At 45.8% G+C, this 27,891-nt stretch overlaps 1 protein-coding gene across 7 annotated transcripts in view; it reads right to left on the reverse strand.

Annotated features, from left to right (window-relative positions):
* Nucleotides 1-26,241, reverse strand: part of LOC120716358 (receptor-type tyrosine-protein phosphatase mu) — a 44,998-nt gene extending 18,757 nt beyond the window's left edge. The window contains exons 1-6 of one of the 7 annotated variants that reach the window (XM_040003884.1): nt 24,785-26,241; nt 20,775-20,849; nt 8,586-8,612; nt 6,893-6,904; nt 4,483-4,673; nt 2,099-2,107 (exon numbers count right to left, since the gene is read on the reverse strand). In XM_040003884.1, the coding sequence (XP_039859818.1) occupies nt 2,099-2,107; nt 4,483-4,673; nt 6,893-6,904; nt 8,586-8,612; nt 20,775-20,849; nt 24,785-24,857 (387 nt within the window). In that variant the 5' untranslated portion in view covers nt 24,858-26,241. The remainder of the gene's footprint in view (nt 1-2,098; nt 2,108-4,482; nt 4,674-6,892; nt 6,905-8,585; nt 8,613-20,774; nt 20,850-24,784) is intronic. The other 6 variants (XM_040003888.1, XM_040003886.1, XM_040003885.1 and 3 more) reach the window with 6 other exon arrangements.
* Nucleotides 26,242-27,891: the final 1,650 nt, after the last annotated feature.

Raw genomic sequence — 27,891 nt, forward strand, 5'->3', positions numbered from 1 at the left:
CCAGCTAGTCCAGATGGGCGTAGACACGATTGAGCAGGTAGATGATGCCGTCCTCTGCTCAAAGGCGGGGCCGGTAGGCAAAATGAAGGAGATCCTGATGTGGTCTGACTATGGGTCGGAGCTGGTCCAGAATCCAGTGATGGTCTTCATGCCATTCCACACCTCGCTCATTCTGTTCTGGTGAAGTTTCCACTCCAGCTTCGCCCTGTAATTGTCCTTAGCCTCTCTGATCTTGTCCTTCAGTTACACCTGGATCCTTCTCACCTCCTTTTTATTATTTATTCCTATAATTTATAATCTCTTTCTGCTATTTGCACATTTTTTTACTGTAAATTTCTAAGGTAAATCTGTAAATTTTGTATAACCTGTAAATTGTAAATACTGTAAAACCACTGTCATTTAATGGTCGGGCATTGCATTGTACAGCTACAAGCATTTCACCTCATGTCATACTGTGTATGGTTGTGTGTGTGACAAATAAAAATTTGAATTTGAATTTATTGCCCCCTCTGAAAGCCCTCTTCTTGTCGTTGAGGAGTGTACTGATGTCCTTAGTCACCCACGGCTTGTTATTTGGGTAACAATGGTCAGTCTGAGCTGGAATAATGGAGTAGGTGCAAAAAGTTATGTAGTCAGTGAGGCTCAAAGAGTGTCTCCTCATCGGTCATCTCAAAACAGCCCTGTAGTTCTGCTAAGGCCTCCTCTGACCACCTCCATTACAGTCGGTACGTCCATGGGTCTGGCCAACAAGCCGGGAGGCATCAGAGCAATCAGCTGATCTCTGCAGTAATCAAAGCGTGTGGTATAGCTGCTGCAATCCCATTCCTCAATGAAACTAACAGTTTCACAACAAGGAGAAGACTTGCTCGACCCACATGTTTGAGAGAAAGCTATTAAAACAAAATAACACTAATACTAAGTAAAAGAAAAAATAGAGAAAAAGTAGGAGCAACTGAAACAGGCTGCATGCAGGTTGACGAATGCGCAGTCATGCATATCAGGAATATTTTTGGATCAATGTTGTTTACATGATATATCTATGGTTTACATTTCTAAGTGTTGTTTATTTGCTGATGACTTTTTTGTTGTGGGAATTTTCAAGCTGCTTCTGGAAACAGGAAATGGTTGATCTGCTCTGTTCATGTTGGAAAAACAAAATGAATAATATTTGGAAACTGCTTGCTAAAATAACCACAGAAAAATGACAATGGATTCAAAACTGACATGAAACTAAATTCTTGGGAGTTATTTAGATAATTTATGTACAGTTTGCATTTTGTCAAAACTGAAAAGTCTAAATCTATTTATTTTGTACAAAGTCAAAGACTTTGGCAACAATCTCCATGCATTTAACATTATTAACTTATTGTTTTATGCAGAGGTGGGAAACACCCGACAAACATCAACTCAATGGTTCTATTACAAAAAAAGAAAAAGTCATATGAATGGTAACAAACGGACCTGATCAAGAGTCACAAATCCATTACTGATTCAACTAAATATGCTGAAACTCAAACATTTAGTAGATTATAACCTAATTCAAATGATATACAAAGCTTATAATGGTCAATTCCCACTTGACGTTCAGAATTTGTTCAAATATGGATAATAAATCCTAATGTAAAGGAAGTTGGAGTTTAGGTTAGGACCAGTGTGAAGGGTCTTTGTCAGGGGGTTAAACTTCCTGTGTTTGAATCAGAGCTTAAAGAGTTTGATTACTTTTTCTTATGCGATAATCTCTCTGTTTTGGATCAGGGTCTGTGTTATATAAGCTTTAGCTAAAACCTACATCTCTTTAGCTTGCCATTGAATTTCTCTTGTTTAATCGTTTAATCTCTGAGGATATAAATGAAGCCAGTAAAGATAAAAAACTGTGTGAAACTACATCTTTTTGTACTAAAGCAGACGATCAGAGAAGCATAGCAGGAGGTTTCCACTCGTGGTTTACAAGGATGGTTACCACAGAGACTGACAGGGGTGAGTCTGAGCTCACACTCAGCTACTGTGCTAATGTGTGTGCGTTACTACCATATTGTCTCTAATCTAGTCGACAAGAACACAGGACAGTAAGAATCTGAAAACCAAGAAGGCGTCTTACCTCGTTAAGCTGTCCGATCACATTAATTAGTAAAGGAGAAGCATGGAGGGAGATAACAGTCATGAGTGGGGCGCTCAGCTGGACAGCTGGGATTCAGTCATGAGCTCACGTGAACTGATTACTGCATCAATACTACAATCAAACCTAGGTTAAACCACAAAATCTGCTCTGAAACCCAGACTGGAATCAAGCTGGAACCAGACTGGACTCAGACTGGACTCAAACTGGACACAGGCTGGACCTAGACTGGACTCAGGCTGGAACCAGACTGGACTCAAACTGGACACAGGCTGGACCCAGACTGGAATCAAGCTGGAACCAGACTGGACTCAAACTGGACACAGGCTGGACCCAGACTGGACACAGGCTGGAACCAGACTGGACTCAAACTGGACACAGGCTGGACCCAGACTGGACACAGGCTGGAATCAGACTGGACTCAAACTGGACACAGGCTGGACCCAGACTGGAATCAAGCTGGAACCAGACTGGACTCAAACTGGACACAGGCTGGACCCAGACTGGACTCAAACTGGACACAGACTGGACTCAAACTGGAGACAGGCTGGACCCAGACTGGAATCAAGCTGGAACCAGACTGGACTCAAACTGGACACAGGCTGGACCCAGACTGGACTCAGACTGGACTCAAACTGGACACAGGCTGGACCCAGACTGGACTCAAGCTGGAACCAGACTGGACTCAAGCTGGACTCAAACTGGACACAGGCTGGACCCAGACTGGACCCAGACTGGACTCAGGCTGGAACCAGACTGGACTCAAACTGGACACAAACTGGAACCAGGTTGGACCCAGACTGGACTCACTTGTGGAAAAAAACTGGGCTGATTCATGTTTTTGAGAGGCTGCCATCACTGAACAGACGGATGGACGGAGAGTGAGACAGAAACACTGGAAGAACTCCTCACTGCTAACTTTCTGCAAATGGAGGGTGAAAACATTCCCTGTGTGTGTGTTGTGTGTATGTGTGTGTGTACTCAGGATGTATAATGGATTAGCCCTGAGGGCAGCCCGCTAGCAGGCAACCAGAACTGAACATACACACACACACACACACACACACACACACACACACACACACACACACACACACACACACACAAGCCATTCCCTGTTTTGGCCCATTAGCTGGAGGGAAGATCTATAATGTATGTGTGTGTGTGTGTGTGTGTGTGGGGGGGGGGTTCAGGTAAGTAACATCCATTAGTAAGTTTTTCTCATGATGAAAATGGGTAAACATTTGGAGTGCACACACACCACACACACACACACACACACACACACACACACACACACACACACACACACACACACACACACAGCTCACAACAGAAAGTCCCAAACTGGTGCTGTTAGTGAACATTATTGGTTTATTTACTGTCTTCGTCTCCTGGTTATTGCTCCTCCTCCTCATGCTGTCGCAGCCCTCATGCTCCTCATTACTCACTAACCCGCCTGCTCACAGATTAATAGACTTTTGATATAAATGATTAATTGTTTAGAGAGATTCTTTAGTTAGTAGCATTTTATGGAACTGACTCTGCTCCTTCATGTTTAACCACACTCTTCTGATTGGTCGGTTCTAAAGGCTAATAAAGCAATAATGAACAACAGTGAAATCATGTTTTAGAATCTAATGTGACAAAAGACAGTACAACTGTCACAGAGATGCCTGCAGAAAATCTGGAGCCAAATATAGTGTCACTGCTCAAAGTGACTGTGGGTTAGCTCAGGAGGATAGAACCCAGCTGGTGGTGTGGGTGTAACTAATGGTCTCACTGGTGGTGTGGGTCTCACTTGCGTTGTGGGTCTTACTGATGGTCTCACTGGGGGTGTGGGTCTAATTGATGGTGTGAGTCTTACTGGTGCTGTGGATCTTTATTGGAAGTGTTTGGAACTTTTCTTTGAAGCTACAAATTCTGACAAACCAACATGATGAATGTTTCCACTAGAATTGAAAAAGCACTTCACAGCTCAGTGAAACCATGATGGAAGCAGACATTGAGACACACTGCCACCGAATGAAGGTAGAGGCTGACGGAGAGTCGTGGTGTTTCTCCGTTTCTTTGTGCTGAAAAAACAAGCTCAGCCCTAGCTCAGATTCACTAGCTCAGGTCCTGATCTTTCTGATGGTGTTGGCCTTATTGATGTGTGGGTGTAACTGAAGGTGTGGGGTCTAGGTGTGGGTCCTGATGGAGGCGTGCAGGACTGTGGGCTTCACTTTGTAAACAAACACTTTTTTTATGTCAACTTTTGTCAGCATTCACACCTGCCTCTGTCTGACTCCTCCCCCACAGCTGTGGATTGGATAAAAGTGTTTTTACTGTCAAACTGAAGAGGAAACTCAGAGTGTTGTCCTCACCTCATATTCCTCCTTGAAACCATAGCCCTCAGCACATTTCATCTGGGTGATGTGCTGCAGCAGGTCGGCCACTCGGATGGCCGGGTGCAGCTGTCCTGTCTGATACGGCAGCGCCTCCCTTTCAGAGTCCCGCTGCTTGTAGTGGGACTGGACCAGGCTACTGGTTTCACTGGTCATAGTGTGGCTGTCATCTGGAGGGAGGATAGAAGGAGAGGCGGGAGAGGGTGGACAGATCAGATTTAGGCTGCACAGACACATTTAAAAATATTAAGCTGGAATGGACCAGACCGACCCAGGCAGAACCAGGACATTAGCTCCAGTTCTAATGTTTCTTATTATGGAACTTGATAAATTTCACTTTCAGTTCTGTATCGGTTACATTTGAATTGTTCTGATTAAAGCTTAGCTTAATTTTGGACAGACTTTGTATGTTCACTTAAATACCTTTAAAAAATCTTCTAAATTCCTTCAAAGGTCAGCGATCACATTTACAGATCTGCTATTGAATCTGCTCATTAAATCCATCAATGCTACAGAGTGGCATATAAAGTTTAAATGAACCAGAAGTATTAAAGTTCCTGCTCACAAGCTGACATCGAGCTGAACAGGAGAAGATATGAGGCGAAGATAAGAGCGACTCTACTGTACCACAGGGAAATGGACATCACAGTATCTGCAGCAAAAATGTGAACTGTTGATCTGACAGTTGAGAGTAACGGCCTGGCTTCCACTGATCCAAGGTCAGAACTTTCTTAGCATATGAGGTAGGTAATCCTAAAATGCTGACAGATTTTTAAAACTTGTAGTGAAGCAGAAACTGCAGACTTCCTTTCACAGTCACGCTGTCTCTGTGTTTTTCATCAGTAACTTTATCGTCAGCAGGCAAACCAATGGGATTCTGTGTTTACAGCCAATCAATCGCAGCGTCCTGACCTCATGAAGCACAGACCGCTTTGATTTGTTTGGTCAAACCTTCTAACCTTCAGCTGCTGCTCTAACAAGTCTCAGTGAAAACTCGGACTTACAGAACACATCCAGCCACTGAAACCTGGACTCTGTGTATTATCAGTGGAAAGACTGGTTCTGTTAGATCATGTATTGGAATGAGTTGGTTACTTACTGGTTTTAGTTTTTCTTTACTGGATTAAATAGAAGCAACATTGAACAGAAGGACTGTTTTCACCATTTGTGTTGGTCCATTTTTTCCCTGAATGTTCGAAACGGTGAAGATGTTTTCCTTGTTGTTCTTTCAGCCTCATGTACTAAACACAGCAGAAACATCTTAACCAGCCACCAGGACTGTTAGAAGACTACAGGGTGAAGCCATGATGTAACACAAACAACCTCAGATTACAAAACTGCTCAGGTGTTGGTTAATAATAATAATAATAATAATAACGTATACTTTATTGATCCCTGAGTGGAAAGTCCTCTCTGCATTTAACCCATTCACTCATTGAAGCAGTGGGCAGCCACCAATCTAATGCCCGGGTTAAACAGTAAAAGAGTGAACTTGGTGCTTCAAATTCATCGAGCCTGAATTTGACGGACGGCCTGAAAGAGTGAAGTCATACAAAGTCTGTCCAGAGTCTGTACTTCCCTTCAGTATGCCACTGATCTGTCCAAGGAGCCAACAGCAACACTAATGAATGACACACACAGATCACATGACATCAGATCACATGACTAGAGAGAGGATGGTGATTGTTGCTGGTTTCTTTTCACACTGCTGCCATGTCAAGTTCTTCAATAGTTCATTGCAGTTAATTGTAATATCAAGTACTGTTCTGGATCCAGTACATCATGGTCTGAGTACTGGTTCAGATCCAGTACAGCATGGTCTGAGTACTCGTCTAGAGGTGGTCCAGGTTCTTGGAGCTGCGGTGTGAAAAGAGGAAAGTTCAGAGTCCTGGAAATGAACAAACCTTTTTGGTAAACTGGTTTCTAATCAGAAACGTCCAGGACTCTGATGTGAACATTTCAGCAAAGACTTGGCTGACATACCTTCCACTATACTCTCTAACTCTGTTTTTATTGGCTAGTCTGGGGGCTGACTGACCAATCAGGAACTCTCTGTCATTTAAAGCCCAATCAGGTATGGTGAGGCCGAGAAGATGGGTGATGTAATGGAGGTGGCGAGTTGTGACTGAATGGACAAAACAACCACTATGACAAAAAAAGGAACCAATCAGATAAAGAGATGCAGAGCTAGAAGCTGATTGATTCAAGGTTACATGGTGGGAGGAGCTGGGGGTTGTAGCATCACAATCTCACAGACGGTAAAAAAATGCGTCATTGCCACACTAACTGATGATGTCACAGCGGTGGTGGGTGTGGCTCCATGCTCAGTGGTGACAGACACCCCTCCCCAACATGAGCCCACCCTTTAGCCCCAAATTTAACCACTTACCATTAATGGGCACTTTACAAAGAGAAAGATAGAAAAGAAGAAGAAGACAGAGGAGACAGAGTTTAGGCAACAAATTTAGCTTTAGCCTGTTCTTAAGCTAACCTTCTGCTAACAAACAGCCAGCATGAATCAAACAAACAGCTAGAAGTAGTTCTATTTGCATTGGTAGCAGCTAGCATTTAGGGTAACCTAGCTACCCTTGCTAACTGTACCCTGAGTGCAGGACTGGTAGCCTTGGCTAACGTCAGCATCCCTTGCCTGAAGACCGATTAGCTAGCCTGAGGAGAGAGGAGAAAAGGGGAATTTATGAAACAGTGCTTACTAATAGCCTTCTATTCTGTGGACGCTTAGCTGGCTTAGCTGAATCAAGTGCAGAAGTTTCACTGAAACTTGGAGCCGGGTCCACTGTTCCCCATGTAGATGTTCCTGTCCCTAACACTGCGTTTGGGTAGAACGTCACCTGTTTCTAGTCAAAATCCTTTAGAGATACTATCGATTTAATTTGACCACAGCCCTAATCACTGCTCAAGGACAGAAAGACTCTCTGACAGGTTCCCACAACATGTCCGAAACAGAGCTGGAGAATATGTGTTCCATGTGTTCTTTAACTACCAGATACACCTGGGAAAGTGTTTACAGTAAAACAGCCACCGTTTGTTTCCCAAGAGCCAAGCAAATCTCAGGTTAAATCTGAGGAAGGTTAAAGTATACAAGGTCTGTGAGCCGAGCTCGGCTGCTTTCATTTCTGTGATCTGAAATAATGACGTGCCTACAACGTGCGTATCAATATTTACAGACTAAAAACACTGAAGAGCTGAAGAAGCGAAAGTCCTCAAAGATATGGATCGTCCACAGAAAACGTGTGCTCACGAGGTGTGGTAATTGCATTTGTGTTTAGTTATTCTTGATAGCATGAGTGATTATCAATGAGATAACTGAGACTGAATAAATCTGTCACTTGCCACGCCTCTGATATTTTAAATAACTGATAAAAATGAAGCCGAGGATTAGGATTCTTCTCAGCTGCAGCCAGACTCTGGGTAAATGTTCACATCACATATAATAATATATTAATAAATAATCAGTTTATTAATATAAACTTTTGGTTTTCCTCCCCCCAGTCCACGTGGCGTGTTGTGCCCATGCAGAGGTTGGAAGTCACAGACAGACGTGACGTCAACACAACACGCAGGAATGTTGTGGATGCGGGGATGGAGTGAAGCCCACCATCAAGTTTCAAAAACAACAAAACCAAAACAGATAAATGCACAAATTTAATCCATTATGAAAGGAAAATAATAATAAAATAAATGTTAACTTAATATAAAGGCAAATAAAAAATTCTATTTTAATCAATTAAACTAAAAAACATACAAATTGACAGAAAGAAGAGTATAAATGAGAACGTTATGATCTGAAACAAAATCGTACTTGTAAAAGATGAAGGAACAAGATAACAAAAACAAGATTCCAAAAGGAGGAAAGAACCAAAAGCAGCCGAACGAGAAGCAAGCAGGGATGGATGGAAGTCAGAATATCTGTCCTTCTGTCTCTCGTCTCCTCTCACCTGTCTCTCTATTCTAGGCCTCAGCTCTGTCCACTTCCTACCATCTGACTGCCCCTTTCCTGTCTGTCTACCTGTGCACATCTGGCCTATCGAGGAAACAGAGGAAACAGAGGAAAGGTGTCTCACCCAGAATGGCTGTCGGTACGAAGGGATCTGCCATCAGGACACAGCAGCATACAGACAGATGGACAGACAGGACAAAAGAAGAAGAGAAAAGAAGAAGAAGACCAGTCAGCTCGCTACATGTCTGCAGGCAAAACATCGGCTCAATTTTGGCTAACTGATGTGCGAACACCAGCTGTCAGGTGAATATTAGGCTCGTGGTAGATGAATGTTGGTTGAGAGTATAGTTAATGTTGACTAAATGGTTGAAATGCATCAGCTGGATGTTGGCTGACTGCTGGATGAATGTTAACTATTTAAATGGCAGCTAAATGTCTGGTGAGTACTGGGCTTCAGGTGAATGAGCCAAAAGGTTCGAAGCCTAAGTTTGAAGCCTAATCTTAAAAGTAGAGATAGTGTCTGTCTTCTGAATCCAAACTGGAAGCTGGTTCCACAGAAGAGGGGCCTGAAAACTGAAGGTTCTGCCTCCCATTCTACTTTTAAATACTCTAGGAACAACAAGTAGGCCTGCAGAGCGAGAGCGAAGTGCTCTAATAGGGTGATATGGTACTACAAGATCATTAAGATAAGATGGGGCCTGATTATTTAAGACCTTGTATGTGAGGAGCAGGATTTTGAATTCTGGATTTAACAGGGAGCCAATGAAGGGAAGCCAATACAGGAGAAATCTGCTCTCTCTTTCTAGTCCCTGTCAGGACTCTTGCTGCAGCATTTTGGATTAGCTGAAGGCTTTTCAGGGAGTTTTTAGGACTTCCTGATAATAATGAATTACAGTCGTCCAGCCTGGAAGTAATAAATGCATGAACTAGTTTTTCAGCGTCACTCTGAGACAGGATATTTCTAATTTTAGAGATGTTGTTTGGTATGCACATTGAAGGACATATCCTGAATGGAATTAATAAAGATAGATTGATCTAATTTAAAGTGGAAATGCTAGATTGAAGCTGGATTTAAGAAATATGTAAATTTCTACCTTATCATGGTGGAGGGGGTTTGTGTGTCCCAGGGATCCTGTGGGCTATGTTGCTGGGGGGCTTTTGCCCACTCGTAGAGTCTACCATGGCACAGACAAAGAGCCATTCAGAAGACTCTTGCGTGTTACCAGGGCCCCGCCTGGAGGCAGACCTGGAGAGTCTGCCCAAGACACAGTGCCTGGTGGCCAGCCCTTAGCTCATGGGCCCTCGCTGGGCGCAGCCCCGAGGGGGGACATGGGCCCATCCCCCTTTAGGCCCACCACGCATAGGAGGGGTTGTAGGGGTTGGGTGCAGTATGTACTTGGTGCTGGCCAAGTGGCCTAGCCAGACCAATCAATGCTCCTGAGGATGGCAACTGGGACGTGGAACATCACCTTTCTAGTGGGGAAGGACCTGAGCTAGTGAACAAGGTTGAGATGCACCAGCTAGATATAGTCCAGCTCACCTCAACGCAGGCTGATGATTGATTGTGTAATCATATCATCAGATCTACGACCACATGTCCTGGACACTCGAGCGAAGAGAGAGGCTGTGATGTAGGGCTTTGCGATATGACGAAATATATCGGATGATGAAATTAAAATCGTTTTATATTATAATCGTATATAATCGTTTGTTTCGTGGTGTTGCAAAATCCACTTTGGTGGATGCAGGCAGAGAAAATCCCAGCATGGCCAGTGAAGACGAGGCAGAACCAGTTAGCTCAAACAGAAGGAGCAGTCCAAACAAATGGAGGACCTTAAAGGAGTGGTCACCTCTGTTGCATGGACATGGTTTGGTTATGAACAGTCTGACATGGACCAGAAAACTGTACTATGCAAATGATGGCACTAACGAGGCCCCACTACAGACTCGAACACGGCAAACCTCTCTTTCAAGAATGACATGACAGAGTGTGGAGAGAGTTCACGGTGCTCCAAATAAACCTTAGACTCAAATGTCAGAACAGGCTTTTCCCCGCAGCACGTGTAACATATGTGTTAAATACTTGTGAATTTCACCCAAAACACATTTTTTTTTGGATTAAATATGTCATTTTTGCATCTCACTCTCCTACCTGTGTGATCTGAGTCTGTGTGCGTTTGTGTGTGTGCACGCTGCGTGGTGACGTAGGCGCGTGCATGTGTGCCCCGGTCATAGCTCCTTTCAGCATGGCCAGAGGTAAGTCACTGCCACGTTGCTCTCAGCTAATTAAAGTTTGTTCAGATCCCAAGCTGCAATGTGAATACAGCCGAACCGCCGCGTTTTTGTTTGTCATTAAGAGACTCATTCGGGATAAGTTTTGTGGAGGGTGGAGTTCACTAATATACGCTTATAATGAGTTTTAGCCGAGAACGCAGCTGTTGCGGGAATTGCTGTCTTGTGTGTGACGGGGTGCAGTAAGGAGTGTATGTGATGTGTGTGTGAGCATGCGCATGAAGGAAACGCGGGGAGCGAAAGAGGGAAAAGAGAGTGAGAGAGTGTGTCATGGGTAGAGGGCGACCGGGAGCAGTGTTCTAACGGGCTACAGGCTATGCAGTGTGTTTCCGAAGTGTGCAGTACTGTTATTAAAGCCTCATCTCTTCAGTACTCTCCGGTGCCTTGGCTGATTTCTGTCTGCCTCACTACTCCACAAAAGTGAAGGGAGTTAACCCCGAAGGAGGACAAACTTCGGCCCTGGAGGAAGCATCTCCCCTCGTGTCTCCCGACCACGGTCAGGGGACTGACGGCGAGGAATGGTTAACACTGGCGACCACGAAGGGACCCTCTCACGTTGTTAAAGAAGTGGTGAGCACAGAGAAAAACCGACAGGCTAAAGCGGCTAACGATAAAGCCGAGTGACTGTAATTACAAGTGTATTAGCCCGAAGCTAAGCTAACTAGCGATGGCCGCTGCTCGCCATTCTCCTGAAAAGTACGGATTTGAGACCAATTACTCCAACCCGTTCATATCGCTGACCAGTTTCTCCGAGGGTGCCGCGAGCATTAGGGAAACTAACAGAGACAGAGCTGTGACTAAATGTGAACATATGAACCCATTCCTGTGTGCCAAAAGTTGTGCTAACACACACGCTAATGGAGAGTGTGTATTCGCGCCGCCCGATGGTCCTGCCCAGCTGCAGTTTTCCCGCACGAATCCCTTCGTTGATGCTGAATGCCGCAGCTACGGCCGTGAGAGAAACACAGGCAGCAGCATGAACTATTATCCAGCTCCTACTCCCCAAATGAAAATCCACTATCCAGACTCAAACCCATTTTCCTCTGCTCACATGGACAGTTTTGTACACAGCACACCGGCTCAGTTTAACGCAATGTTAAATACACCCATGCAATGTATGCCTTCCAGTAGCCATAATGAAGCCATAAGCTATGGGGAAATCACTGCACAGCATAAACCCCGCTCGAAACCAGGCAAGACCCGCTGTGTGCCCCGTCAGCCCCCATCTGACAGTGAAGAGGACGGTGACACTAGAGAGAGAGTCCCCACCCTACGTCCGGGCCAATATGACGGCACCACACCGTGGAAGGAATTTCTGCACAGGTTTGAGAGCTGCGCTGAAGCCAACTATTGGTCAGGAAAAACAATGACAACTCAGCTTAAATTCTGCCTAGTTGGAGCAGCAGGGGCCATTATCCACAGAAATCCCCGCTCATCCAAATGGGATTACCGCCGCCTGGTGGACGAACTGGAAACTGCATATGGCCCTTCTTCTGACCATGCAGCTGCTGTTGCTGTAGAACTGAGGCAGCGAGTGCGTAAACCTGGTGAGGCCCTGCATGTTTTCAGAGATGACATTTATGGGAAAGTGGCTGTTGCATATGGTAATAGAGCAGAGATTGAACAAGACTCTATAGCTGTTGAAGTTTTCACCAATGGGCTGGGTGATGCAGAAATAGTACAGAAGTTGCTAGAGAGGCACCCAGCCACACTTGCCTGTGCATACGAAATAGCCCACCGACACGAAACCACTAAAAGGGCTGCATCTTATGTAACCAGTGCCATGCAGCAAGGAGCCCGTAACGCAGCTGAACGCCGGCCCCGAGCTGCCGTCGTCAGAGAAAAAGACAAAGATGAGACTGTTGCTGAGCATGCACCTGCAGCTAGCCCCTCACCGAATCGTTTTGCCCCACACACACCCTCGACAACACCGAACAATCACAGAAACTTTAAAAGGAGTGGGGTTCGCTGCCATAACTGTCAAGGTTGGGGCCATGTCCAAAAGCAGTGCCCTTCCCCTCACAAAACCACCAAGGCCTTAACATTGAACAGTAGCCCTTGGGACAGCCCAAAACCCACTGTGCTCCACCTTAAGTGCCAAAGCCAAGAAATGAGTATCCCCATGCGCCTCTACGAAGTGGAGGTATGTGCTGTTTTGGACAGTGGAGCCCGGAGGAGCGTGCTGCCGCTGCCCTACTACAACTCCATCCACCCAGACGTGAGACCACCACTACAGCCCTCAGTTGTTGAGACCTTGCTTGGTGTGGGACCTGGGGATGTGCCGGTGCTAGGTGAAGCCCAGATACCTGTCAATATCAACAATCGACAGGTGGATGTTGATTTCTTGGTGGCAGATATAGCAGGAAATGAGGTGCTGCTTGGGCATCCCTTCCTCACTCAAGCTGAAGCACGTCTTGATTTTGGCAAACGCCGCATCATCCTTTTCGGTGAAGAGGTGCTCTACTACCAAACCGAAGCCAGTACAAAGTCACACGCAGTGAGAATAGCTAGAACTGTGGTGGTGGAACCGGGGCAAGAGTATATGGTGAAAGGCAATGTGCATCCTGGTGCAGCAGCTCGAGGTGACATGATGCTTAGTCCCACCAAAGGTTTTGTTGAGAAGCACAAAGTACTTATCGCCAGAGTCCTAGTCAACGCACAGCCTTCTAAAGCTGTCCCACTTCGCCTTTTTAACCTTGGCAATAAAGCAGTAACAATTAAGGCGGGATCCATTGCCGGGCTCCTCCAGCCAGCTGAGGCCGTGGAACCCTCCATGGTCTCCCCAGCTGCAGACTCTCTGACCAGCCCTCCTGTGGTTCCTCTGCACCTGCAGGAGCTCTATGCCCAGAGCTCCACAGACCTCAATGACTATGAACAGCTCCAACTGAAACGCTTGCTTTGCACTTATGGACATGTGTTTTCTACAGGGCCTGCTGACCTGGGCCAAACCAGCCTTGTGCAGCATGACATCATAACCCGTCCTGGTGCCCCAGTCAAACAAAATCCGTGAAGAATGGCAGGGGAAAAGCAGCAAAATGCTGATCAGCAGATCTACGACAGTCTACAGAGCGGTCTCGCCCAACGCAGCTGCAGCAGCTGGGCCTCGCCCATCGTTATGGTGCGTAAGAAAGATGGGACATACCGTCTCTGCATTGACTACAGGGCTCTTAACGACCGCACCATAACAGACGCCTACCCGCTGCCCCGCATCCAGGACACGCTGGACATACTCTCAACTGCCAGATGGTTCAGCACATTAGACCTCGCATCAGGCTACTGGCAGGTTGAGCTGACGCCTAGAGCACGCAGGGCCGCCGCGTTCTGCACTAGGACAGGCCTCTTTGAGTGGAACGTCATGCCATTTGGACTATGCAATGCCCCGGCAACGTTCCAGCGGCTGATGGACCGCGTCCTGGCTGGCATGCAGTGGGAGACCTGCCTGGTCTACTTGGACGACATCATCGTGCTGGCTAAGGACGTGTCGGGGATGCTGCAACGGCTTGGCCAGGTATTCTATAGACTTCAACAAGCTAACTTGAAACTGAAACCTGCCAAATGCTGCCTCTTTCGCCGCGAAGTTGCTTATCTTGGCCATGTGGTATCCGAGCATGGTGTGGCTATCGACCCCAGCAAAGTTCAAAAAGTTCAGATGTGGCCCACACCTACGTCCATCCAGGAGGTCAGACGCTTCATCGGCCTGGCCTCATATTACCGCCGGTTTGTGAAAGATTTTGCCTCTATAGCCGAACCCCTGCACAACCTGACCAAGAAGAATGCACATTTTCAGTGGCATGCTGAGCACCAAGCAGCTTTCGACAAGCTGAAGTGTCGACTCACCTCTGCCCCTGTTCTTGGCTATCCACTTGACCATGGAGAAATGACACTAGACACTGATGCCAGCGACACTGGCATCGGCGCGGTGCTGTCACAGATGCAACAGGGCGTGGAACGTGTGCTGGCATATGGCAGTCGTAAGCTATCAAGAACTGAACAAAACTACTGCACCACACGACGTGAACTACTAGCCGTCGTGGATTTCACGTCCCACTTTCGCCAGTATCTCCTTGGACGGCCTTTCAAAGTGCGCACAGACCATAGCAGTCTACGGTGGCTAACAAAAATCAAAGAGCCAGAGGGACAATTAGCTCGATGGCTCGAGAAGCTTGCCGAGTACAACTTTGAGATCATCCACCGTCCAGGTCGAGTGCACACCAATGCTGATAGCCTCTCCAGAAGACCCTGTCGCCAGTCCTGTCCATGCAGAGTGCAGGACCCCCCCCAAGCATCTCGGGGGGACCAGTCATCAGGCAGTTCAATGCAAGTTGGACTCTGACACCAGCTCCCTGTTGCTGAGTCCGGTGAGGGTGGAGGGACAACCGGCTACTACAGCGGTGTGTCTAGTGGGGGTAAGTCATAACACCACCACACCAGAAACAAAGACTTTAGACCAAACTGCTCTTACAAAGTCAGACATTTTATGTCAAAACACTCCTATCAACACAGACATCTCAGAACAGACAATTCACACTAGAACAGACATATCACACCAGAACATGTCCACTAATACACACACTGTAAAGCTGACTGAGAAAGTATATGTGGCTAAAACCCTTGATACTGCTTCTCTGTTTCATGGCTGGACCATGGGGGAGCTGAGCCAAGCCCAGGACGCTGATGCAGACATTGCACCCATACGCGCCTGGATGGAGGCCAGCAGTGAGCGCCCCCCATGGACTATCGTTTCACCATGCAGCCCAGCCACTAAGACATACTGGGCTCAATGGAAACGGCTCTACTTCAGAGATGGAGTTCTGGTCCGTCGCTTCTACTGCCTTGACGAGACCCAGTTCTATCCCCAAATCGTACTGCCACGCAAGCTACAACCAGAAGTGATGGGCCAGATGCACGAAGGGCCAGTGGGTGGACATTTTGGTGTCGAGAGGACTGTGGCCAGACTACGAACCCGATTCTATTGGTATCACATGAGGGAAGACGTCGCTCTTTGGTGCCGTACTTGTACCAGCTGTGCATCCAGGGCCCAACCCCAGAAGACACCGCAAGCTCCGATGGGAACTGTCCGGGTAGGAGCCCCAATGGAGCGCGTTGCGCTGGACATTATGGGACCACTGAATGAGACAGAGCGCAGAAACCGATATGTGCTTGTGATACAAGACTACTTTACAAAGTGGACTGAAGCCTTTCCTATCCCAGATGAACGGGCTGCAACCGTTGCCGAGGTCGTTGCATCTGAGTGGGTGTGCCGCTACGGGATACCTCAAGCACTACACAGTGACCAGGGACGCAATTTTGAATCTGATGTGTTCCAAGGGGTGTGCAGTTTGTTTGGCATAGATAAGACTCATACAACGCCATTCCGACCCCAGTCAGATGGCCAGGTTGAACGTTTCAATGCCACTCTCCAGAAGATCCTGGCCTCCACAGCAGAGCGTTGCCATTGGGACTGGGACCTGATGATCCCGTACGCTGTTATGGCCTACAGGGCGACCAAACACAGTGCTACAGGTTTCACCCCGAACTTCATGATGTTTGGCCGAGAACTGAGTGAGCCAGTGGACCTTGTCGCAGGTCTACCTCCTGATCCAGGCAACCAACCCTCAGCTCCAGAGTACGTGCAGCAAATGCGTGAGCGGCTGGAGCTGGCCCACCTCATCGCCAGGGAAGCCCTGGGTGAGTCAGTCAAGCGCGCAAAAAGGCAATATGACAAGAACTGTTGCCACATACAGTATAAGACTGGAGATCCTGTGTGGTATCTCATCAAAGGAACACGTCACGTCAAGAACAAGGTCAGAAAGTTCCTCCCATCGTATGAAGGACCATTCTTTGTCCTGGGGCAATTGGATGACCTAGTTTATCGGATCCAGAAGAACCCAAGGTCTAAAGTGAAAGTTGTCCACCATGACCAGCTAAAGCATTATCGCTGCCGCGAGCCACTGGACAATACCTGGGTCCTTGATCAGGCTCATCAGTGGTCCCCTACAGAGGTCCCACCACCACCTTTAGAAGATGACCCAGCAGACCGTGATCTGGGTCTGCACAGTCTGTTCTCTACTGCAACTGGCAATGGCCCCAGCTCCTCTCAGCCTTCTGTCTCAGTTGCAGCTGATCCCGCTCTGGTTGTGGTTGTCCCATCGTCCCCTTCCCATGTAGACCATGAGAATGGTGGGGGTGTGGTGGGTGAGCCAGACCACCCGGGCCAGCAGTTTCAGCGACCAACTCGTCGGCGCAGAGCTCCAGACCGGTATGGAGTGTGGATCACTTAGCTTGGTTTACCTACCATGGACCAAGTAGGACTGAAGATTCAGTTCAAGTTTAAATCGTTTCAGCCTCCTATACTGTTAGCTACAATGGTTTAAAAGAGCTATATTTTTTTCATTGTTCCAGTGTTTACATTAAAAAAAAAAAGTATCTGAAGGACCTACGGGGTTATCTACATGCACTTATCCATTTGTATTTGTGCCTTCCTAGATGCTAGGATAAGTTGGTTATTCCCGGTCGCCATGTAATAGTTACAATTGAGTAATTTATTTTCTACTTAACAGCACTTGAAATGCTTTATTTTGCACATATATGTACACCTTACTTGAGCCAACCTCTTTGTCACTGAAGTGTACTAGTTGATACTATACCTCACCTTATATGCGGTAATGGCTAACACTTTTATCTCCTGTGGGCTCCAAGTGGTAAAGGGGATTGTGTACCAGTTTTATGCATTACAATGCTGGAGTGGAATTATTGTTTAATTGCCATCCAGAGTGGGGGTAGTGTTGCGGGAATTGCTGTCTTGTGTGTGACTGGGTGCAGTAAGGAGTGTATGTGATGTGTGTGTGAGCATGCGCGTGAAGGAAACGCGGGGAGCGAAAGAGGGAAAAGAGAGTGAGAGAGTGTGTCATGGGTAGAGGGCGACCGGGAGCAGTGTTCTAACGGGCTACAGGCTATGCAGTGTGTTTCCGAAGTGTGCAGTACTGTTATTAAAGCCTCATCTCTTCAGTACTCTCCGGTGCCTCGGCTGATTTCTGTCTGCCTCACTACTCCACAAAAGTGAAGGGAGTTAACCCCGAAGGAGGACAAACTTCGGCCCTGGAGGAAGCATCTCCCCTCGTGTCTCCCGACCACGGTCAGGGGACTGACGACGAGGAATGGTTAACACAGCTGAAATGCTAGCATGCTAAGTTAGCCTGATCGCTATCGGCTTGAGAGCGTACTCGCGGCAGTCTGTTTTTTTAACAGCATGCACTCTTTTTTCCTTCGTCAGGAGAGGTGTACTGGCAGGCGTGTGACACACACAGAACAGACACTTATTTCTGTGTTGCAGGTATGGAGATGTTCTTATGTTTTGGAGATGCAGTCTTTCATTCATTGTTTTTATAAGTACAGTGTTGTATTGCCTGTTAGATGGCGGTTATTAATATAATTGTACTGAAGTATAATGTTTGAACTATAAGCACTAGAATATTGGGTCCTGGTGATTGAATTGTATTTATCTGACTGTTTATTTGTTTTTGAATTATTTTGTTTATTGTTCTTATAAATTGTTTTTGATGATTTTTCAGTGACATGTTATTTATTTTGTGCTTTTTGTCTTTGAGAGCTTAAGTTAATGTTTTAAAACAATTTGTTGTATTTGATTTATTATATTATTGTAGTGTTAATGAAGCTGCAGACCACAGCTCCTTTCAGCATGGCCGGAGGAGAGGTGTACTGGCAGTCGCGTGACACACACAGAACAGACACTTATTTCTGTGTTGCAGATGTGCAGTAAAGAGCCAAAGACCCAGTACTGTCTCCTGCCTCTTACTTTCACGCCAGAACACAACGCAATGACGGGCGTAACACATGAACGGGTTACACACGCCCTGTAATAAATACTCACAAGGAAAATGGCAGCAACTTGCAACTTGGTGGTAAGTTGGATAAGGTGGGAAGGGACGACGGTGGATAGACCTGTAAATACCTCAGAGTACACACTAACTGGACTGGGTTAAAAACACCAGTGCACGCTACAGGAAGGGCCAGACTCTGTTTTCAGAGGCAGTTGAGGTCTGCAACATCTACCGGACAATGCTCAGGATTTTCTGTGAGGGTGCTGTGGTCAGTGTTGTCCTCTACAGTGTTGCATGCTGGGGCAGCAGGTTGAGGGTCACATGTTCAGTGAGAGACTGAGATTACCCATAATGCACCACTGAACGACACAGGAAATGATTCCTTCCTGTGGATATCTTTGTACAACTCCTAACTACTTTGTACAACTCCTAACTACTGTAGTGTGTACTATTGCACAGTACACACTACAGTAGTTACACACCCTTAATATCTGCAGGGGGGGATGACACTCTTCAGCCTCCCGGGGAAAGAATAAATATGTGGTTTACTCTTTAGCCTATCAAGGGTATTTAAGGGTGTGTGCCCACAGTCTACATGCATTTTGTGGACTTGGAGAAGTCCTCTGAGTATGCTTTGTGAGGCACTTCGGAGTATGGGGTGTCTGGCCCACTGCAATGAGCTATTTGGTCCTTATACAAGAAAGAGCTTGGTCCACATTGTCAGCTCGGTCACCAATTTTTTTTGACAAAATATCCGGGTGTAGCCAAACTACTTCTACTCGGGTGGAGTCAGAATCTCGTCACTGCTTTTTGCAGATGATGGGGGCTCTGTTGTCTTCATCAGGTGGTGGCCTCCAGCTCACACTGAAAATCAGCACCTCCAAGTCTGAGGCCATGGTCCTCAGCTGGAAAAGGGTGGAGTGCCTGCTCCGGGTCAGGGAGGAGGAGTTTAAGTATCTCAGGTTCTTGTTCACGAGTGAGGGGAGCGGGAGGACTGAGCTGTACCGGTCCATCATGGTAAAGAGAGAGCTAAGCTTAAAAGCCGAGTGTTTCTGGTGGATCTACCTTCCAACCCTTACCAATGGTAACAAGCTTTGGGTAGTGACTGAAAGAATGAGGTCGCTAATGCAAGTGGAAATGAGCTTTCTCCAGAGGATGGCTGGCCTTTCCCTTAGAGATAGAGATGGGCTCAGCCATCCAGGAGGAGCTCAGAGTAGAGCCACTACTCTAGATTTAAAGGAGCCAGTTAAGGTGGTTTGGGCATCTGACTAGGATGCCTCCTCGGCGCCTCCTGGTGTTCTGGATTTTTGCTACCGAGAAAAGGCCCCGGGGCAGACCCAGGCTACTATGGAGAGATTGCGTCTCTTGGCTGGCTTCTGTGTTTCCCAGATAAGGAGGTGGCTGGGGAGAGCGAGGTGTGGCCTTATCTTCTTTGGCTGCTGGCCCTGAGACCCAGCCTTGGATAAACTTTTCAGAACATGTTTAGCTTACGAGTTATGTGCTTATCAGATAAAATTGAATTGAAATATCTGAGGTATACTAGGGAGTGAAGTTTTCTTTTTCATAGGAGCTACAGTATCCAGAGTTGTACCCAATGAGGCTATAACACTATTAACAAGATGAGTCACATCTGTAGGAGTAGCGTTAGGTAGCTGTTCTGCAGTGTGTTGGCACAAGGCTTTGAAGAAGGTAAGAGTGGAGGAACTGCATCCTTTAATTTAGTTACATTGAGCTGAGAAAGACATCTACTGTAATGAATCCCCACTATTGTAATGAATTATTGTCAATCTAAATGTTAGTGTTGTTGGCTGGATGTCTGGGAAATGCTAATATTAGCACACAGGGACTGATCGTCGTCCAAATGCCTCTAAGAATCTGTGTGGCATTTTTGTGTACAGGTGTAAGGAGAGGAACCAGCAGGTGGAGGCTCATGCAGATGAAGCAGTGTAAAAACAGCCGACAGTGGAAGACGTGTCTCTGAGACTCATCAAAGAACTGTTGCTGGTGTGCAGTAAGTGCCTGCAGTGACTGTTTGCTTGTTCAGCATCGATCTTCATGCATCTGGTGGACACTGGTCCCTGCTGCACATCTGAGACAGTCTGAGACAGTCTGCCTCCTTTTACAAATGAAAACATTGACAGCAGTTCTTATGTCAACAGGAGGCATCTCAGTGTTTTTACCTGGGTAGTAGGAGTTTGGTACGGAGGTGCTGATGGTGTTTGTCTTCAGGGTGAAGGAGGACGGAGATGAAACAGCTGCATAGAGGAAACAGAAATGCAGCCTTAAAGTTTCCTGCTTCTTCCATTTTACAGTCACTGATTCACCCATCGCCCTGCCTGTAACTTCATAAGGAAAGTCTCAGCGATGGTTAATTATTGCTTCATTTATGTTAGCAGCACACCAGCAGCATGTTAGCAGTACGTTAGCATGGCATTAGCAGCACATAGCAGGGCATTAGCAGCATGCTAGCATGGCATTAGCAGCACATTAGCAGGGCATTAGCAGCACGTTAGCAGTATGTTAGCATGGCATTAGCAGCATGTTAGCAGCAGGTTAACAGGGCATTAGCAGCGTGTTAGCATGGCATTAGCAGTGTGTTAGCAGCTGGTTAGCAGTATGTTAGCATCGCATTAGCAGCAGTTTAGCAACAGCTTAGCAGGGCATTAGCATGTTAGCAGTATGTTAGAAGGGCGTTAGGACTGTTTGCAGAGACCACAGCTGTAATCCTCAGTACTCCTTTATGAATCACTTGTACCTGGAGTTTGACCCATGATTTGAAATTGTTGCTCAGCTGTTTAATGAACACTGGGTTTCTATTTTAATAAAAGTCAGAGTTACTAGAGATTTGCAGCACTTCTTTTATAATTTTTTATTGTCACTTGAATCTTTTCTGATTGTATTAGATGATTTCAGTTTCAGACAGTCTTCTGTTTGTGGTCGTAAAGCCACAGACTTTCAGCCGTCTCAGTCTGAGCACACAGATGGACCAAAACCTTCTCAGGATCTTTGGTCTGGAAGATTTGAGCAGATCAATACAGAGCACAACTTTTTATTTCAGTTACACTGATTTGTAGTTTTAGCTTTACTTAATAACCAGAATGATGCTGGAGGAGAGGTCTGTTAGCCTGGTTTGTTGTGAGCAGCTCTTCCCTTGTTGTCGTCTACTGACTGATCCAAAGATGACGTTTGACTGACCTTCTTGTTTTTGGCCGCAGCTACACACCTGAGACTCTCATGGTCAGTGTTGGGACTAACGCGTTATTAAGTAACGCGTTACAGTAACTACGTTATTATTGTGGTAACGAGCACGGTAACTAGTTATTATGCCAAAACCGGGAACGCGTTACTCGTTACTGGGATTTAGATAGGCTCGTTATTCGTTACTTCGTGTAGTGGCATCGCGGAGCTTCCACAGATTCAATAACATTAGCAAGTGGTGGAAGCCAGCAGGTGGATGAAGGAAAAGGGAGGCAAGAGGAGAGACCCGAAGCGGTCGCTGGTCTGAGAGTATCAGGTGAACTGAACTTCAGGTAAGAAGTTATAACCTGCAGTCCATCTGGGTCAGATATGAACCAAGTTTAGGTGGAGTTTATTTTCGTTATGCTGCCTTTTTCGTACTGCGTGCTAGCTAGCATGATGGAGTTTCTATACAGCTGGGTGGTGCTATGTTACTGATGTTGACTTTATTTTGTTCATAAAGTTAATTATTAGAGTTGCCAACCGTCCCGTAAAAAACGGAATCGTCTCGTATTCAGAGAAAATATTACGCGTTTCGTATTGAGGTGAAAAGGAACACAGTTTGTCCCGGACTTCAGCTACAATGAAAAAAGACACAAAGCTGGAGTTATTCTGTGTTTACGCTGCACAGCTGCCTCTTCTTCTCTCATTCTCTGCCCCTCCCTCTCCTGTTGCTACTTCAATCATGAAACTGATCAATGATCAGCTGATCGGCTTTTCTCTCTTGTTTATTTATCGCCCACTTTGCGCCAGAAAGAGGAAACCAGCGGATGTCGCGTTAAACAACAGCAGCACGTTTAAGCTTGATCAGCTGTTGTTAGAATTTATTTAATATTAATTTCTAGTATCAGCTGATGTTTGCTGGAGCCACAGCTGTAAACCTGCTGGTCATGATGTCGGTTTGGTTATCTGGTGAGAGGGACACATGAAGATGAAACCAGGAGATGTCCTTACTGAATCATCAGAGCTGAACAGGTGATGGAGAAACAGGTTTACCTTTTAGTTAACATGAATGAGTTGAAGGGACGTTATGAACTGTTTCTGAGAGATAAATAACACCAGGATCCTTTTCTAAGTAGCTGACAGCTGGTAACTGTGCAGGGGCGGATCTAGCAAAGTGTTGCCAGGGGTCCATGTAGGGCATTAAAAGGGAGAGGTGGGCACAAGGAAATATTTTCTTATTCTCATTTAAAATGTCTCACTTTAAAAAAAAAAAAAATTATCTGAGTCTTGCAACAAACAATTGATAGATTGATACATATATACCATCAGAACAGTGTACATCCCTGTCACAACAGTGTTTATTTTCATTCAAAGACTTTATGATTTTTCCTATAATGGTGGGCCGGTCTCTAGTCAAAATGCCCGGGACGATTTTTTTGTCCCAGTCCAGCCCTGTATGCAGCTCATCTGCAGTCTGGTGTTACCTACATCTTCCTATTCAGAAGGCAGAATTTCCGAGTTCTGAGTACAATCGAAAGCACCACGACTGCAGTTTTTGTGTTGGATGTAAAAAGCAGGCTAGGATTGTATCAGGCGTGGGATTTCTCTCGTGGAAATGTGCACATTATTTTTTCCTTTCTATTGGTAGGTGGCACAGTGCACTTGTGGCAAGTAAGCAAGCTAGAAGACTGGCAATCTTGCTGGGTTACGGAAGCAATACATTAACAAGAGAATTCTGAGTAAAACCAAAGTTACTTTCCCTAGTAACTAGTTACTCTGAAAGTAACGAGTAACTTGAAGTAACTGAGTTAGTTTTGATAGAAGTAACTAGTAATGTAACTAAATTACTAATTTAAAGTAACTTACCCAACACTGCCCATAATGCACCAATGAACAACACAGGAAATGATTCTTTCCTGTGGATATCTCTGTACAACTCCTCCACCTAATGTACAGTATACAGTGTAACAGTTGCACCCTTTTGCACACACTCAGTAAAATAACGAATGACAACGTTTTACAGAGTAAAAAAGTTACTAATTTAAAGTAACTTACCCAACACTGCTCATGGTTAAATTAAATCAGAGGCTCCTGTAAGCTGACATGGTTTCAGGGCCTGTGGTGTTTGATGTCTGTGTTTAATTTAAATCAGGGGTGTCAAACTCAAATACACAGTGGGCCAAAATTCAAAACTGGAACAAAGTTGCGGGCTAACGTTAATATTTATTGAAATATATTTATTCCTCCAGATATAAGAATGAATCTTTTCTTATGGACTCAAACAAGTTTTGCTGAAAAATTGAATATGGAACAAGCAAAGCTTAATACTAAACAATATATATATTAGCTGTATAATAGCAGTAGACCAGCTCTGATAGTAATTTGGTATGGCTTCGCGGGCCAAATGTAAGTAGGCTGCGGGCCAAATTTGGCCCGCGGGCCAGAGTTTGACACCTATGATTTAAATCGTCTCCTCCAGGGAGGCGCTCGCAGCTGCACGCCGTGCTCCAGAATAAAGAGGAAGACGGCGAGCAGAGGAGCCTGGGGGGAAGGGTGCCGCCTCGCCCTCTGACGGCTGCTACGCTGCGATAAAACATCGCCTGCTTCAGCTCACGGCAGGAAGGACGAGGACGCCACCTGCTTGGGTTTGATCTTGTCTTCTTTCAGGTTGGTCGGCGTCCTAAGCCATGCAGCAAAAACATAGGATTTCACTGTTGCCGTGGAAACCGAGTCAGAACACGAAGTCATGGAATGACCGACCACACCACAGCCTGAGCTCCTCCCACGACTCACTGCTATCGTTTAGATACAGGATTATCATGTCATGAATTATCAGCGAAATGATCTTTCTTTGAAAGAAAACGTCTCGACTCGGGGAGCGTTTGCAGATCAGTCTGCGTCGTCTGTGCAACCTGTGGGTGAGCGACTCGGTCACCGAGTCTTTGTCTCACCCGCTTGTCAGAGATAGGATTAGGGATAGCATTTGTGTGTGTCGCGTGCATGTACTCACTGCGTCCGTTCAGCGTGTGCACATGCGTGTCCACCATGGTGGTGTGCTGGGAGTTGTTCACCATCAGGGTCATTTCCTGTCTGGAGCTCAGAGTTTCCTTCCTCTTCTTCGCCAACTTCCTGCCGACACAAAAAAAAGCTGAAGTTTCAATAAAGTTTTCTTCCCTCAAACTCTGATTTTTCTTTTTTTATTATCTATTAAGGTGGTATGAACAAGGTTGTTTTTCGGCAATTAAGGTGATATGAGAGAGATTTTATAGCTGTATTATCTCCATTAAGGTGAGACAGATGGTGTTTGGGTTTAAGGCAGTATGGAGTAACTTACATTCCTGCTGTGTGAACACATTTTTTTTCTTTTAAGGTGGTAAGAGTTTTCTCTGTGAAGCCACGTGTTAAGGCAGCATGAGCAGATGCTTCTCAGTTAAAGTGGAATAAGTGAGAGTTTCCAATGTGCCATTTGTCTTTTAAGGTGGAATGAAGGCTTTGCATTTGTTAGATCAGCAGGCTCTTAAGGTGGTCTGAATGGAGCTCCTTTAATGAGCCGTACCTAAAGTGGAAGCTGTGCTGTAAACCTGTGAGTGATGCTTTTTAAATTTATGAGTCATTAAACGTCACTTGCTGCTCCATCGTTACTCCTCTCACACTCAGAGCATCACTCCTAACCTCTGAGACATTTTTTTGAATATTTGGTCAAATTTAAAAGCTTGTGAGTGACATCTCAGCTCAAAGACCATTCAACTCTTTGATTCTTCTGCAGTTCTTCTGAAAGTGAGACGAGTTTTGTTAGAGGAGCTTAAATGAGAAGCGATGCTGGGGCTTCACTTTGTTCTGTTTGTGTGTGTGTTGTGTAACCACTGCAGAGGAAAAGCATCTTTAAACGACTAAAGCATCCTCGCATCCGTCCATGGTCTGTATTTTCTCTCTTTCTATTCTGAGTCTGAATAAAGAAAATGCATTTGTCCGATTGCACACAGGCGCACACACACACACACAAGCACACACACACACTGAAAAGTCTAACCCTAACCTGAAAAACGCTGCCATGTAAAAATAAAAGTAAAAGCGAGCTTTTAAACTGGAAGGAAGACATCAGTGAGCGCTGCTGTGTACGCATCGAGGTTAAGATGGAGGACAGCAAAAGCGCCCCGAGGCGAGGTGCTGCCCTCCTCCCCCTCATGTCTCATTTCTCTTCTTCTTCTGTGGTTCAGGCAGACAGTAAAAACCTGCAGCGTTTCTTCTTCTCTGATTCAGACCTGAACAAACAAACGTCTGCAGCACAAAATCCTGATTTACTGCAGAAAGACGATGAAAAAGCAGCACGTCTGAGAGGGTCTGTGACACGGTCCAATCGCATCAGCCGGCTGCTTTAAACAGGCTGCATGAACGAGGCGAAGGGCACAGCCACAGAGGCCGCGCCCCTAATAATGCAAACTTTAAGCTTTAGTGCAATTTAAGTGAGTTATACAGTGGGGCAAAAAAGTATTTAGTCAGCCACCGATTGTGCAAGTTCCCCCACCTAAAATGATGACAGAGGTCAGTAATTTGCACCAGAGGTACACTTCAACTGTGAGAGACAGAATGTGAAAAAAAAATCCATGAATCCACATGGTAGGATTTGTAAAGAATTTATTCGTAAATCAGGGTGGAAAATAAGTATTTGGTCAATAACAAAAATACAACTCAATACTTTGTAACATAACCTTTGTTGGCAATAACAGAGGTCAAACGTTTACTATAGGTCTTTACCAGGTTTGCACACACAGTAGCTGGTATTTTGGCCCATTCCTCCATGCAGATCTTCTCGAGAGCAGTGATGTTTTGGGGCTGTCGCCGAGCAACACGGACTTTCAACTCCCGCCACAGATTTTCTATGGGGTTGAGGTCTGGAGACTGGCTAGGCCACTCCAGGACTTTCAAATGCTTCTTACGGAGCCACTCCTTTGTTGCCGGGCGGTGTGTTTTGGATCATTGTCATGTTGGAAGACCCAGCCTCGTTTCATCTTCAAAGTTCTCACTGATGGAAGGAGGTTTTGGCTCAAAATCTCACGATACATGGCCCCATTCATTCTGTCCTTAACACGGATCAGTCGTCCTGTCCCCTTGGCAGAAAAACAGCCCCATAGCATGATGTTTCCACCCCCATGCTTCACAGTAGGTATGGTGTTCTTGGGATGCAACTCAGTATTCTTCGTCCTCCAAACACGACGAGTTGAGTTTATACCAAAAAGTTCTACTTTGGTTCATCTGACCACATGACATTCTCCCAATCCTCTGCTGTATCATCCATGTGCTCTCTGGCAAACTTCAGACGGGCCTGGACATGCACTGGCTTCAGCAGCGGAACACGTCTGGCACTGCGGGATTTGATTCCCTGCCGTTGTAGTGTGTTACTGATGGTGACCTTTGTTACTTTGGTCCCAGCTCTCTGCAGGTCATTCACCAGGTCCCCCCGTGTGGTTCTGGGATCTTTGCTCACCGTTCTCATGATCATTTTGACCCCACGGGATGAGATCTTGCGTGGAGCCCCAGATCGTGGGAGATTATCAGTGGTCTTGTATGTCTTCCATTTTCTGATGATTGCTCCCACAGTTGATTTTTTCACACCAAGCTGCTTGCCTATTGTAGATTCACTCTTCCCAGTCTGGTGCAGGTCTACAATACTTTTCCTGGTGTCCTTCGAGAGCTCTTTGGTCTTGGCCATGGCGGAGTTTGGAGTCTGACTGTTTGAGGCTGTGGACAGGTGTCTTTTATACAGATGATGAGTTCAAACAGGTGCCATTCATACAGGTAACGAGTGGGGGACAGAAAAGCGTCTTACAGAAGACGTTACAGGTCTGTGAGAGGCAGAGATTTTCCATGTTTGAGGTGACCAAATACTTATTTGCCACCCTGATTTACGAATAAATTCTTTACAAATCCTACCATGTGAATTCATGGATTTTTTTTTCACATTCTGTCTCTCACAGTTGAAGTGTACCTCTGGTGCAAATTACTGACCTCTGTCATCATTTTAAGTGGGGGAACTTGCACAATCGGTGGCTGACTAAATACTTTTTTGCCCCACTGTAAAATACTGATGTTATGAAATGATCTCCATAGAGACCAATC

Source organism: Simochromis diagramma, unplaced genomic scaffold (assembly GCF_900408965.1).
Source record: "Simochromis diagramma unplaced genomic scaffold, fSimDia1.1 OVJJ01000367.1, whole genome shotgun sequence".
Classification (NCBI taxonomy): Eukaryota; Metazoa; Chordata; class Actinopteri; order Cichliformes; family Cichlidae; genus Simochromis; species Simochromis diagramma.